Consider the following 16,407-nt stretch of genomic DNA (forward strand, 5'->3'; position numbering starts at 1 on the left):
GCCTTCCTAACCTGCAATCTTCTTCCTAACCTCTCCGCCCCCACCCCAGTCTGATCTATCACCCTCACCTTGACCTCTTTCAACCTATCACATTTCCGACGCCCCTCCCCCAAGTCCCTCCTCCCTACCTTTTATCTTAGCCTGCTGGACAAACTTTCCCCATTCCTGAAGAAGGGCTTATGCCCGAAACGTCGATTCTCCTGTTCCCTGGATGCTGCCTGACCTGCTGCGCTTTTCCAGCAACACATTTCCATCACATGGAATGAATCAAATTGGTTAAAGACTGATGTATGTGATGTGGTGACCTACTAATGATGGCAAGCTGAATCATCCACTTGGTACTTCTGCCTGAAGATGGTTATAAATGCGTCCGTTTTTTTAACACTGGTCCTTGGTTTGTCCATCACTGTTATGGGTATACCTACATCAGATGGAGGGCAGCAATGAAAATCAAGTTGCACAGCATCACCTTAAGAACAAATAGGAATGATCAATAATTGCATGTCTCAGGAACAGGAGCACATTAAGTCCACGATTGTTCCATCCCGCTAGATGATGTGATGATAGTATTCCTTGATGTTATCAATACGAAAAACCCTTTCAATCTCTATGATGAACACACTCATTAACTGAGTTTCCTTAACCCTTTTAAAAAGGGTACTCCAAACAATCATTATTCTGAGTGAAAAGGTGGGTACGGTCTGTCAAACTATCATGCTGCCAAGTTATCTAAATGTTCAGCCATTTAAAATTAACATAAACCTGCCTGAGCAGATGAAAATCAGTTCTAACTGTTTTAATAGTTGTTCGTTGACAGAACCACAAGTGCTTTCATTCGAACATTGTGAATATTTGACTGCTTTCCATAACCTATCGTCACTGTGGAGGGGAAATGGGTGTTCTTGTTATATATTGATTGACAGCTCAGAGAGGTCATTAAAAGATTTGATGTGGGATTATTAATTAAGTCTGGAGGGAATTTATGTGCTTTGAACAGGCATTCATGATTGAGTTTTTAAAAAAATCTTTTTTGAGGGACAAGGACAGCAGATACATTAGAGCACCACCAAATGCAAGCTTCCCATCCAAACCACTCATCTTACTGACTTGGAAATAGATCACCATTCCTTCCCTGCTGCTGGGTCAAATCCCCAGAATTTCCCTCCCTTAAGACATTGAGGGTCTATCAATAGTACATGCCCTGTAACAGTTCAAGGTGACAGCTCACCACTACCTTCTCAAGGACAACAGGAAAATGCAATAAATGCTGACCCAGTCAGCATAACCTGTATGTCCCACAAATGAATAAAAAGGAATAATAGATATTGAGAACTTTATTTCTTCTCAGCATGGTTTCTGAGATTCCTCATGGTGGGTATAAGGTGAATTGGTATGGAGGATATACGGGGAAATTGTGATTAGGTTACAACTTGGCACTACGATGGCACTGGAGCATAAACCAGCAAAATCATGCACTGGGGCCTTCGGTTAACATAGATTGTTACGTATGGGCATGTGGCTACAGGGCTTACTGTTTCCAGAAATGACTGGGACAAAGTCCTGGAGAACCAGAGTAACATAGAACATAGATAGAACATAGAAGAATACAGCGCAGTACAGGCCCTTCGGCCCTCGATGTTGCGCCGATCCAAGCCCACCTAACCTACACTAGCCTACTATCCACCATATGCCTATCCAATGCCCGCTTAAATGCCTATAATGAGGGAGAGTCCACCACTGCTACTGGCAGGGCATTCCATGAACTCACGACTTGCTGAGTAAAGTAACCTTTTCAACTCCACACTCACCAGCCCCTGCTCTGTACCCAAGGGTAAGGCACAGCCTATCCCCACATCGATCCACTCCGCGGCTCCAGAAAAAACATCACATCATTTGACGATGAAGCAAATCAAGAAATTCCCCAAATCCCACTTTCCACCAAATTCAGTCAAAATCCAAGCCCTTTGTATGCAGTATTATAGTGAACTGGAACCAGAATCTACAACTTTTACATTGGCATTTAACTAGAATAAATAAATGAAGCTCACATTCAAAAGGAAACAACTTTGGATTTCACTTGCTATTAATTGTTTCAATTACAGGAAATTGTACAACAGTCAGACCACTTCGCCTTACTCAGACTCCCATTTCATTTATTTGGTATTATTTTCATTGTCAATTATTTACTTCATTTCTGTTATTTGACTGAAATTAATTTTTGTGGCAAGTTCTGAAAGGAAACTAATTCTTTCAATCATAGAATCCCTACAGTGTAGAAACAGGCCATTCGGCCCACTAAGTGCACACTGGCTCTCCTCGGAGCATCGCTCCCAGACTCTCATCTCTTCCATTGCCCTGTTAGTCTGCATTTCTCGTGGCTAATCCACCTAACCTGGCCACTACTGGCAATTTAGCATGGCCAATCCACCTAACGTGCACATCTTTGGACTGTGGAAGGAAACCGGGGCATCTGGAGTAAGCCCACACAGATACGGAGAGAGCATGCAAATTCCGCTCAGATAGTCGCCAGAGACTGGAATTGAACCCAGGTCCCTGACGCTGTGAGGCAGCAGTGTTTTTTTTTCCACAGTACTATCAATAATCCGAGTGAAATACATAGCACAAAAAGAAGGTTCATAAACGAAGTGAATTAAGTTTCATCGTTACATGGAAGAACATAAACTTAATATTTAAGCTTTCTTTCCTGTGTGTTTCATCCAGGTCATTAATTGCATTGTAAAACATTTCCTTTCAGAAATTTCAGCATCAGGACAGAGACTCATTCAGCAAAAAAACTGACTGAACACGGAAAAGTTTTTTTTTTAAAAACAGACGAAATGACACGAAAATTTGTGTAAATTGAGGAATATGGCACTGGTTATTCTTTACCAAAGCTATGATAAGTGCCTCTGTTTTTGATAATGCCAATACTACACAAGATCCAGAAAAATAATTAACTTCAGAAATTTCCTCCATTTTTTGAGACGTTCGGAATTTCTAACACTTTTTTTAAAAAGTACAAGTCTTCAGTAAAAGTTGGATCTTGTTGACAATCCTATCATACGATTGCCAATAAATAATTACCTCATTATCACATTCAGCCAGAACCTGATCATATTCACTTAGTGCAACTAAGAAAATGATTGAGGTGACATTCTCAAAACAATGAATCCATTTTCTTCGTTCAGATCTCTGACCTCCAACATCCACCATCCTACAAAGTAAACCAAAAAAAGTTTCAAACTCAATAGTATTGAATGTTCAAACATAGAATATGTAAACTACAAACAGAATGGAGTTTAATTTAGATAAATGTGAGGTCCTGCATTTTGGGAAGGCAAATCAGGGCAAGACTTATACAGTTAATGGTAGGCTCCTGGGAAGTGTTACCAAACAAAAAGACTTGAGTGCAGGCTCATATTTCCTTGAAAGTGGAGTCCCAAGTAGACAGGGTACAGAAGGCTGCACTTGGTATGCTCGCCTCTGTTGGTCACTGCATTGAATGTAGAATTTGGAACGTCATGTTGCAGCTGTACTGGACATTGGTTAGACCACTTTTGGAATACTGCATGCAACTCTGGTCTCCTGGCTATTGAAAGATGTTGTTAAACTTGACAGAGTGCAGAAAAGATTTACAAGGATGTTGCCAGGATTGGAGCATTTGAGCTTTAGGGAGAGGCTGAATAGACTGAGGTGCGACCGGAGAGATATTTATAAAATCATGAGGGACATGGTGAATAACCTAGATCTTTTTCCCAGGATAGGGGAGTCCAAAACGAGAGGGCATAGGTTTAAGGTGGGAAGGGAAGATTTAAAAGGGACCTAAGGGGCAACATTTTCATGCAGAGGGTGATACATGTATGGAATAAGCTGCCAGAGCATGTGGAGGCTGGTACAATTACAACAACATTTAAAAGACATCTGGATGGGTACATGAATGGAAAGGATTTAGAGTGATATGGGCTAAATGCTGGCAAATGAGACTGGTTCAATTTAAGATATCTGGTCAGAGAGAGAGAGACCACCAGCAGAGAGACAATGGGATATAGTAGTTTAAACAGAAACAACTACCTTCATTCTTAGTTTTATTAAGAATCAGCTCCACCAGTGAAGTGTGTTAAATGTTGCGCTGGAATTTGTAAAGTCCAACTTTTTAAACAACCTTTAAATATCTCATCACCTAAGTGGGACTTTAAACAAAGTAGTTAAGGTTTGAAATAGGATAAGACCTTTTAATTTGTAACATGGGTGATTTGGTAATGTCTTTAAACAGCTCAATTAACAATATTGGGGCCTCTTGTGGCATTGTGGTATGGCTTTCCCTGATCCAGAGGGCTCCATTTGAGGGGCACTATTCCTACATCTGGACCAGAAGGCTCTGTTTCAAATCCCATCTGCTCCAGTTTTTAAAAAAAGTACTGATAACAAAAGGATTTAGAGTGGATTTGGTGGGCAGCACGGTGGCACAGTGGTTAGCACTGCTGCCTCACAGCGCCTGAGACCCGGGTTCATTTCCCGCCTCAGGCGACTGACTGTGTGGAGTTTGCACGTTCTCCCCGTGTCTGCGTGGGTTTCCTCCGGGTGCTCCGGTTTCCTCCCACAGTCCAAAGATGTGCAGGTCAGGTGAATTGGCTATGCTAAATTGCCCATAGTGTTAGGTAAGGGGTAAATGTAGGGGTATGGGTGGGTTGCGCTTCGGCGGGTCGGTGTGGACTTGTTGGGCCGAAGGGCCTGTATCCACACTGTAATGTAATCTAATGTAATCTAATCTAATCTCTAATAGCAAAAGACAGCTAGGTTTTGAGGGAGGTTCTTTGTATAGTGTTGTGTTCTTACCACTGAGCCAGAACATATCAAGACAGATTGGTTTAAAAAAGTTAAAAATCACACAACACCAGGTTATAGTCCAACAGGTTTAACTGGAAGCACACTAGCTTTCGGAGCGACGCTCCTTCATCAGGTGATAGTGGAGGGCTCAATCCTAACACAGAATTTATAGTAAAAATTTACAGTGTGATGTAACAAAATTATACATTGAAAAATTGATTGTTAAGTCTTTCATCTGTTTAAATACCATGATAGTTTCACTTCTTTCACCAATGGAAACATCGTCACAAAATGTTTTATTAAAAAGTTGCATTCTTGGGTTAGCTGTTAACAATGGTGATAGCTAGACAATATGTTGAAGGTGTTGGCTCCCTGTGTTCTGTCTATGCCATGATTTTTAGATTGATTCTAATCTAAAAAGAGAGATAACGGAGTTCTACATGAATGCCTGCAGTCTTTGAGCAAAGTACAATGTAACCCTGAAAGTACAAATTCACCCCACAAAATACATGTGTGCATATGGGTCTTTGTCTGTCTGTCTGTGTGTGTCCCCGTCTGGGTTGGGGGTTTAGAGTGCGAGAAAGAGTGTGTGTGTGTCTGTGTATGTGTCTGTGTGTGTGTGTGTCTGTGTGTAGTGAATGTAGACTGTCTTAAGTCTGTGAGGGGGTGCATGTGAGAGTGTGGGAGTGTGTATGTCTGTAAGGGTGGGTGTGGGTGTCCGTGTGTATGTGTGCATAGGAGTGCCTGTGTGTGCACATAGACACCCACACCCACCCTTACAGACATACACACTCCCACATGCACCCTACACTCACTACACACACACAACCCCCAACCCAGACAGACCCACACACAGACAGACAAAGACCCATACACACATATTTTGTGGGGTGAATTTGTACTTGCAGGGTTACAGTGTATTTTGCTCAAAAACTGCATGCATTCATGTAAAACCCCATTATCTCCCTTTTTAGATTAGAATCAATCTAAACATCATGGCATAGACAGAGAACACAGGGGGCTAATACCTTCAACATATTGTCTAGCTATCACCATTGTTAACAGCTAACCCAAGAATGCAACTTTTTAATAAAAAGTTTTGTGATGTACACATGAAAGAAGTGAAACTATCATGGTATTTAAACAGATGAAAGATTTAACAGACTATCAATTTTTCAATGTATAATTCAGTTACATCACACTAAGTTTTTGCTATAAATTCTGTGTTAGGATTGAGCCCTCTACTATCACCTGATGAAGGAGCGACGCTCTGAAAGCTAGTGTGCTTCCAATTAAACCTGTTGGACTATAACCTGGTGTTGTGTGATTTTTAACTTTGTACACCCCAGTCCAACACCGTCATCTCCAAATCATGGTTTCAAAAAAGGGTTCTTCCCCATTGGAATGTTGACTTCCAGACAAGGAAAGGATCCAGAAGGGGAAAGTGGAACTCATCTACAACAAAACCTTTGTATGTCTCTGAAAGTAGTTTGTTGCAATAATTCAACGTATGGATATGGATCTGTGAAACAATATTTCTCAAAAAAAACTAAGATGAAATGGCTCATGAGACACTTGATGCATTGGTAGTAATTTTCCAATACTCCATAGATTTGGGGGAAGGTTCCACTGGATTGGAAAGGGTGGATGTAACACCTTTATTCAAAAAAGGATACGCTCAAAGCAGGAAACTAAAGGACCATTTTATTATCAAAGATATTATGGCAGGCGCACTCAAAGGTTCAAGGAAATCAGGCAGAGGGTCAGCATGGTATTCAGAAAGAAAAATCATGTTTAACAAATTAATTGGAGCTCCTTGAGGAAGTAACATGTGCTTTGAATAAAAGGGAAATTGGTGCATGCTCTGTACTTAGATTCAGAAGGCATTTAATAAGGTGCCACAAAGGTTTGGTGGGAAACAGAAGTCCACGGTGTAGGGTGTAACATATTGACATGAAGTTTGGCTGGCTAACTGCAAGCCAAGTGTAGACTTAAATGGTCATTTTCCAGTTGGTATGACATGATGTCTGGCGTGCCACAAGGACCAGTAATGGGACCTCAAATTCTTACAATTTATATAAATTACTTTGTGAAAGGAGTCAAAAGTATGGCTGCTACATTTGCTTGAGACACAAAGATAGCCAAGAAAGCCAGTTGTGTAGTAGAGGGCATTACAACACCAGATACAGATGGGTTATAAGTGAGTGGACAAAGATCTGACAAAGGGAAATGTGAAACTGTCCATTTTGCAAACAGGAATAGAAATAAAGCATATAATCCAAATGGTGAGAGATTACAGAACTTGGAGATACAAGAGATCTGGGTGACCCTGTGCATAAAATACACAAGGTTACTGCAAAGGTTTAACAAAGAATAATGACAGCTAAGAGAATATTATTGTTTATTCAGAGTGGAATGCAATACAAGGAGGGAGGTCATTCTTCAAACCCACAGAGCACTGGGGAGACCACATCTGGACCACCATACATAACACTGGTCTCCTTATTTAAGAAAGAATTCAAGCATCTTGGAAGCAGTTCAGGCAGGTTGACTAGACTAAAACCTAGAATGGGTGGATTATCATACATAAGGAAAGATTGGGCAGGCTCAGCTTGTAGCTGCTGGAGTTTAGAGGTGTAACAGGCAACTTGACTGAAACAATCAAGATCCTGAGGGGTCCTGACAGAGCAGATATGGTAAGGATGCTTCCACTTGAGGTAGTTTTGAATTAAAGATCACCATATAAAAATAAGGGATCATCCATTTAAGAGACAGGTAAAGGTTTTTTTCCCCTCACAGAAGGTCATGAATCTTTGAAATGTCCTTCCTCAAAAGGCTGTGGAAGCATCTTTAAGATAGAGGTTGCTCAGCAAGGGTGCGAAAGATTATCAGATATAATTGGGAATGTAGAGCAATGAGATCAGCCATGATCTTATTTAATGACAGAGCAGGTTCGAGGGTCCGTGCAGCCTATTCTTGCTCTTAATGTGTATGCTCGCACTTAACAACAGAAGTATTTGCAGTGGATGCCTTTATACGGGACACATTCAAGAGTCAGGTTATCTATTTTATACACACACATCACAAACTTCTTGCATCCAGGCAGACTTACTAGGCAAGGTCTTTCAGGTAGTTTCCAAACGGAAGTATTTCTTTCAAGTGCAAATAGAGAATATAAATAATTTATAATGCACTGATCCATTCTTCACTAAGTCTCAGCCAAAAAAATGAAACTATGTCACTGCTTGAAAAAAGAAGAAACTAAGTTTATAAATACCTACGCTGGAAAATCCACAACTACTTAAAATGAAGCTAATTTAGCTACTATCTCCAATTGGAGGCAGGACTTCTTATTTATTTTGATGGATAGGAACTCATTGACTGAATTGCAAAGACAAAGGTAATATTCGAGGAATCTTATTCTCTTCTTTTTCAGAGGAGCTTACAGAAGTGCATATTTAATAAAATAGGGCTATGGCTTTAAATACATAAAAAATCTTTCAAATCACAATATTTAGAGAACTGTCCTTTAGATTCCCGGACTTTTATATTAACACCTTTTGGATTGCAAATGTGGCTACTACACCATAAATTAAGGTTGATGCACACATTCATACATAAAAATATTGCCAGTGTGTTATCAAAAAATGCACACGGAGTAAATCATCAGTTCAAGAAATCACAAAGTCAAACATTAGAATCCAGAAAGGTTCGAAGATGGTTAGTCAGTCATTGCATTTCAGTTATCAGAATGCTGACTGACTTGGGATTTAGTATTAATTTGAGCTTGTGGTAAATACAATAGCCAAGTTAGTGCTATGTGTTTCTCAAACTGTGTTCCCTGAACAAGCGATGTAAATAAGTCTCCATTTTTACACAGATATTATGTTTTGATTCATGTGAAATTAACATGGTGCTTTCTCACATTAAAATGAAAAACCATTTCTAACTATCCAGTTTCAATACCTGAAGATTATGTTCTCCAAATCAAAAGGATATTCAATTATTCCAGTTGTTGGTACCCTGACACGCAGTATGTCTTGCTGAGTTGGTATATATATTGGTGAACTAATGCGGTCTACGTCACTAAGATAGCTGGAAAATGAAAACAGATCAATCACAGCAAATTACAAATCCTTCAATGTGATTCACTGCATCAATGTTTAAGAAAAGCAGAATTAAAACTGATGCATACCAACAGTTGCCGAAGACAAACATATTTAATAGTTTCTGGTTAGTCTAGTTCCTGAAATGTGACAAAATCCCATAGAAACAAAACTTTATAGCAGAGTTACGGAGATGATTAAACCAAATCAGTCTGTCTACTTCTCTATTTGCAACAGTAAAATCAAAGCCTTAAAAAAAAACCCTCAAAATTGACCCCAATGTTTCCTAACCAGACTTTTGAATAGCCAATCGAAATGAATAATTAATTCCAAACATTGATTTGCATATTAAACAAAAGACTTAGCAATTTATTACCAATATAGTAACTTGAGCACAGCAAAAGTTAAACAGCAAAGTAATCTAATTGGTCTATACTTACCCAGAGGTTTTTTTCAGGCCCATTCACACAAAAGGAAAACAGATAAACACTTAAGGGAGTAAAAGAAATAACAAAACTGGCAGATTACTTAAGTGGTTTTCATGATATGTTGTTCCATAGTGATAGATGATGGTTGACTGAGTATGTTGATCAGAGTCACCTTTACAGTCACTCAGAGGGTGTCATACAGAGAGGTTAGACTGGGAGCTTTCAAATCTTGGTGTACTGTAGCGCAAACAACCAGATTCTTTCTTCATATCCAAAACACAATTCAATCTATGATCACTCCCTGACAGCTTAACCATATCCTCCATGTCCAAATTACTATTCAACATCTGCCATCTGTCTCAGCACAAGGTCTTTGCCAGACTTGCTGGAATGAATTTCCATGGACTGACCTCAATAGCCAACTTCTGCTATCTGTTGGAACAATGTTTTTCCTTGGTGATAAAGTGTCTGCAGAACTTTTTGATCAGGAACCAACCTGTAATTAACTTCCAGGACATGCCTCAGCTCCGTTTTTCTTTTAAAAAGCTTTACCCACAATCCAGAAGTCATCTTTAGCTCACAGTTCTCAGTTCATTTCTTTTATCAATCTTGGTTTGGAGCAAAGTAAAAGTTATGAATAACCATTGAGGGCTCCAAAACAAAAGAGGCACTAGTCCACTGTTGGCTCTTGACTAGAACAGTTCAAGCTAACAACATTGTTTTGCTTTCATCTCATTGACTTATGTCTCCTTTATTGAAGAAATTTTAACAGTAAAGTATTTGAAATTCTAATCAATCACTACATCAAAATCTATGAAACTCTCGTTATTTACAATAATATTTCTAAATGAGTTATCCCTCATTACTGGAAACAGAGAAAATAGTTTTCAAAACCCTACAATACTTTGAAAGTATCAATTAAATATAGTCAGAGTCTCACAGTTCCAATGGAAACAATTCCAATTTGCCCTAAGCCACAATTTCCTATTACTATATTGATAAATCCAAGTAATATGTGCTCTCCAGACTAGGGTTCTCTATTTTCTTTCTTTCATATAAGGAAGACATTTTAACACTGTCATTCCCTTCCCTCAAAACCACAATTCAAATCACCTCTACAAATACAGATACAGAGAATAATATGAACCTAACACTGACACTGTTTCCTCTTCTCAAACATATTTTCAATCCATGCTGCTATACTTTTCAATGCATGATGTGCCTCTGCTCCCATGGAGTGTAGCAGTTTCTCATAGCTACAGCTTTTCATTGCTGTTATCACTCAGACAAGTCTGCACTGTATATGCTCAATTGCTTTAATACTTTTTCCATAATGGCTGCCTATAACAATATGTCTTTGTCAATGTTATATCATGGAAATAAATTGAGGTTGAGACAGATGAAGTCAACTTGAGATAAAGAGCTTGTTTTCACAAGTGTGCAGCATGTCAAGATGAGATTTAACTTATTTTTAAAGAAACAACTTGCACATATGTAGCACTTTAATGTCAGAAAATGTCCTAAAGCAATTCACAGGGGGATTAACAAACTTGACAAAGAGACATAAGGAGGTATTACACACATACGCAGAAGTTGTCAACATGTAGGTTTGAAGGAGCACTTCAAAAGATAGAGGGAATAAGGAGGTAATTCCAAACAATGAATTTAGGTAGTTAAAGCTGAAGTGCCCATGGTGCAACAACTAGGATAAGACCACCCTAAGACCTATGAGCAGCAGGCGGCCATTCAACCAGATTAGGGAAACCACTGGAGAAAATTCCAAAGGAGAGTATTAATCGCCACTTGGAGAAGCAAGATTTGATCAGGAAGAGACAGCATGGCTTTGTCAAAAAGAGGTCACATCTAACAAATTTGATTTAATTTTGCAAAGATGGGTCCAAGTGTTTAGATTAAGGTAGCTGAAAATGTGTTGCTGGAAAAGCGCAGCAGGTCAGGCAGCATCCAGGGAACAGGAGAATCGACGTTTCGGGCATAAGCCCTACTTCAGGAAGGGCTTATGCCCGAAACGTCGATTCTCCTGTTCCCTGGATGCTGCCTGACCTGCTGCGCTTTTCCAGCAACACATTTTCAGCTCTGATCTCCAGCATCTGCAGACCTCACTTTCTCCTTTAGATTAAGGTAGTGCAGTTGATGTAGCTCATATGGATTTCAATAAAGCCTTTTATAAGGTCCCACATGGGAGGTGGATAAAGAAGGTAAAAGCACATGACAGCCAGAGTAACTTGGCAAAATAGATCCAAAATTAGGTTCCTGATAGGAGACAGAGGGTGGTGGTATAACATTTACATGAAGATTGGCTGAATGACTGATAGTGAAGAAGGTCTTAAGTTAAGGAGGATATAGGAGATTGATCAGATCGGCAAATTAAATTTAACCCTGGCACGAACGAGGTGATACAATTTGAAAGAAACACCACCACAAAGGACTATTCAGTGAAGGGGAGGATGCTAGAAAGCTCAGAGAACAGTGGAATATTGAGGTGCTTGTCCACAGATCCCTAACAGGTTAGCAGAATACAGCTTCCAGTCACACATAGGTCATAACAGCAGGAGGCTATGTAGGAGATGTACAAAACTGGTTAACCCACAACTGTGTACAGCTCTGATTGCCACACTATAGGAAGGATGTGATTGCAGAAGGATGTGCAGGGGTTGCAGAAGAGATTCACGAGGATGTTGCCTGGGTTGGAACATTTTAGCAATGAGGAGAGACTGCATAACCCCAGGTCAGCTTCTTTGCAGAAGATCGAGATGGAATGAGATTTAGTTATGTACAATTATGAGGGGCATTGACAGTGTGGTCAAAAGCAGCTATGCCCATTAATCAATGAGTTAATAAAAAGAGGGGACAGAAAGAATTTGACAAAACTTTCTTCATTCAGACAGTGATAAGAATCTGCAATGCACCATCTGGGAGAGTAGTCATCGATAAGGCTCACAACCTTTAAAGTATGTGAATGAACACTTCAAATGTTCACAACATTCAGGTAATGGATCAAGTGCTGGAAAGTGGCATACATATAGATAGGTCAATGGAGACTCAATGGGCTGTAGGGATCCTTCTGTGCTGTATGACTGACTATTCTGCCATTCAATTAGACCATAGATACTTAATGACCAACTCTCAACAACCCTGTGTGATAAGTAATCCCACAGCTTCACAACCCTCAAAAACCCTCTGAAAGGTGCAACCCATTGTGCTCAAATTATGCCCTTTGGTCGCACACTCCCCCACAAGAGGAAACTAGTTTTTTGCATCTACCCTACCAAGTCCTCTATGAATCTTGTACGTTTGTAGAATGTCACCTTTCATTCTTCTATATCCCATTAACTATTGGCCTGACCTATTCAACCTCTCCTCTTAAAACAGACAGCCCCATCATTGCTAGTATCAGGCTAGAACCTTCTCTGGACTGCCTCCAATGCCAGTAAGGAGCCCAAAATTGTTCACAGTATTCCAGATGTGGTCTTGTACAGTTTCAGCAAAATCACCCTTTGGGTGAGATTAGGGGTGATCTAATTGAGGTCTTCAGGATAACAACAAATAAAGTCAGAGTACATAAACTTTCCACTGGTTAGAGATTCTACAGCCAGGGGCATAGCCTAAGAATTAGGGCCAGACCGTTCAGGAGAGATGTTAGAAAGCATTTCGACATGCAAAGAATTGTAAAAGTTTGGAACTCTCTTTTTCAATGACGATTGATGGTAATTCAATTGTTAAATTTAAATCTGGCAAACATTTTTTTATTAAATAAGGGTACCAAGAATTACAGGCCCAAGGCAGAAATATGGAGTTAGGTTTCAAATCAGCCACAATCTTACTTTTTTTAATACATTTGTGAGATGTGGCTGTTGCTGGATGGCCAGCATTCATTATTGTTCCTAATTTTCCCTGAGGTGGTGGTGAGCTGCCTTCTTGAACTGCTGCAGCCCACCTGTTGTGGGTTGACCCACAATGCTCATGGGGAAGGAATTTCACAGTTTAGACCCAGTGACCGTGAAGGAACAGCGATATATTTCCAAGTCAGGATGGTAAGTGGCTTAGAGAACTTGCAGGTGGTGGCATTCCCACGTATCTGTTGCCCTTGTCCTCCTAGCAAGCTGTGGTTGTGGGTTTGGAAGGTGCTGAATGAGTATCTTGAGTGAATTTCTGCAGTATATCCTGGAGACGGTACACACTGCTACTACGGAGCATCAGTGGTGTAGTGGGTCCATGCTTGTGGATGTAGTGCCAATCAAACGGGCTGCCTTGTCTTGGATGCTGTCAAGCTTGAGTGTTTTTGGAGCTGTATTCATCCAGGCAAGTGAGGACTATTCAATACACTTCTGACTGGTGCCATGTAGATGGTGGACAGGCTTTGGGGAGTCAGGTTACTCGCCACAGTATTTCTAGCCTCTGATCTGCTCATGTAGCCACTGTGTTTACGTGGCGAGTCCAGTTAAGTTTCTGGTCAATGATGACACCCGGATGTTGATACTGGGGGATTCAGTGGTGGTAACACCATTGAATGTCAAGAGATGGTGATTAAATAGTCTCTTATTAGTGATGGTCACAGCTGGCATTGTGTGGTATCAATGTTACTTGCTACTGGTCCATCCAAGCCTAGATATTGTCCAGATCATGTTGCATTTGAACACAGACAGCTGCAGTATATGAGGGATGGCAAATGGTACTGATCATTGTGCAATCATCGACAAACATCCCTACTTCCTACCTTACAATCCAAGGAAGTTCATTAATGAAGCAGCTAAAGATGGCTGGGCTACAACACTACCAGGAGGAACTCCTGCAGAGATGTCCTGGAGCCGAGATGACTAACAACTACAACCACCTTGTGTGTCAGGTATGACTCGAACCAGCAGAGAGTTTTCCCCCGATACCCATTGATTCCAGTTTTGCTCGGACTCCTTGATGTCACACTCCTTGATGTCAAAGGCTGTCACTCTCATCTCATCCCATACATTCAGCTCTTTTGACCATGTTTGAACAAGACTGTAATGAGTCTGGAACTGAGTGGACCATCGTGGAACTCAAACCAGGCGTCACTGAGCAGGTTCTGGATTAGAGTGGTGCTGGAAAAGCACAGCAGTTCAGGTAGCATCCGAGGAGCAGGAAAATCGACGTTTCAGGCAAAAGTCCTTCATCAGGAATGAAGGGTTTTTGCCTGAAACAATGATTTTCCTGCTCCTCGGATGCTGCCTGAACTGCTGTGCTTTTCCAGCACCACTCTAATCCAGAATCTGGTTTCCAGCATCTGCAGTCATTGTTTTTACCCCGTCACTGAGCAGGTTATTGATAAACAAGAACTGCTTAATGGAAACTTTGATGACATCTTCGATCACTTTACTGATGTGATCGAATATAGATGGGCGGTATTTGGCTGGGTTGGATTTATCCTACTTTTGTACTGGAAAAGCTTCACTAGGGGAGCGGCAAATTCTGGAGCACAAGTCTTGAGTACTATTGCCGGAATGTTGGCAGGGCCAATAGCCTTTAAAATATCCAGCGTATTCAAATCACATGGAGTGAATTAACTGGTATCTGGGAATATATTGGGGACGACTGGAGGAGGCCAAGATGGATTATCCACTCAGCATTTCTGGCTTACGACTGCTGAGAAAGCTTCAGCCTTATATTTTCCACTAATGTGATGGGCTTTTCCATCATTTTGGGGGGGGGGGGGGGTGGTATTTGTGGAGCCTCCTCCTCCAGTGGTATTATTCAATTGTCCAGCACCATGTATGTCTCGATGTGGCAGGATTGCAGAGCTTAAATCTGATCCACTGATTGTGGGATCGCTTAGCTCTATCATTTGCTGCTTATGCTGTATGGCATGCGAGTAGTCCTGCTTGGTAGCTTCACCAGGTTATTTTCAGGTATGCCTGGTGCTGCTCTTGCGCACTCTCCGTTGATCCTCTGGCTTGATGGGGGATATACTAGGCTATTGTGGAATACAATTTTACTGCTGATGGCCCACATCACTTCATGGATGCTCAGTCTTTAGATGCTAGATCTGTTCATATCTGAGCCACTTATCAAGATGATAGTGCCACACAACACATGGAGGGTCTTCTCAGTGTGAAGGTGGGATTTCATCTCTACGAGAACTCTGTGGTGGTTACTCTTACTAATACTGCCATGGACAGATGGATCTGCAAACGGCAGATTGGTAAGGATGAATTCAAGTATGCTTTTTCCCTCTTGCTGGTTCCCTCATCACCTGCCACAGACCCAGTGTAGCAGCTATGTCTTTTAGGGCCCGACCAGCTCAAACAGTAGTGTTGCTGCCAAACCATTCTTGGTGGAGCACATTGAAATCCCCCAGCCAGAGTACATTTTGCCACCTTCAGCGCTTTCTCAGTGTATTGTCAACATGGAGGAGTACTGAGCCGAGGGAGGGCAGTACTTGGTAATTAGTAGGATGTTTCCTCACCCATGTTTAATCTGAAGTCATGAAACTTCATGGAGTCCTGCACCAATGTTGAGGACTCCCAGGACAATTCCCTCCTCACTGTATACCACCATGCTGCCACCTCTGCTGGGGCGGTCCCACTGGTGGGACAGGACATATCCAGACATGGTGATAGTCATATCTGGGACGTCATATTCACGGAATCATATTTTACAATGTCGGGCTGTTGCTTGATTAGTCTGTTGAGATAGCTCTCCCGATTTTGTCACTAGCCCCCAATTGTTAGTAAGGAGGATGTTGGAGGGTTGACAGGACTGGCGATTGTCTTTTTCAGCACAAGGTCATCTGTCCGGTTTCATTTCTTTGAGACTTTGCAGCAACTGGTACACTTGAATGGCTTGCTCCGCCATCCAGACCCACATATATAGATTAATTCCAAATTTGTGTTTTCTTTTCAATTGAATTCAAATTCCACCACCTACCACGGTGAGATACGAAACCTCGTCCCCAGAAAATTAGCTAAGTTTGAGGATTAATAGTCTAGCAATAATGGAGGCTCAATGACCTACTCCTATTCCTATCTTCTATTCTCTAATCCCTTTGAAGTGAAGGC

At 41.0% G+C, this 16,407-nt stretch overlaps 1 protein-coding gene across 1 annotated transcript in view; it reads right to left on the reverse strand.

Annotated features, from left to right (window-relative positions):
* The window catches only part of LOC122561122 (guanine nucleotide-binding protein subunit alpha-14), a 169,315-nt gene that overhangs the window by 14,023 nt on the left and 138,885 nt on the right, over positions 1-16,407 (reverse strand). The window contains exons 4-5 of the mRNA XM_043712573.1: positions 8,794-8,922; positions 3,085-3,214 (exon numbers count right to left, since the gene is read on the reverse strand). Of these exons, the coding sequence (XP_043568508.1) occupies positions 3,085-3,214; positions 8,794-8,922 (259 nt within the window). The remainder of the gene's footprint in view (positions 1-3,084; positions 3,215-8,793; positions 8,923-16,407) is intronic.

Source organism: Chiloscyllium plagiosum, chromosome 2 (genome assembly GCF_004010195.1).
Source record: "Chiloscyllium plagiosum isolate BGI_BamShark_2017 chromosome 2, ASM401019v2, whole genome shotgun sequence".
NCBI lineage: Eukaryota > Metazoa > Chordata > Chondrichthyes > Orectolobiformes > Hemiscylliidae > Chiloscyllium > Chiloscyllium plagiosum.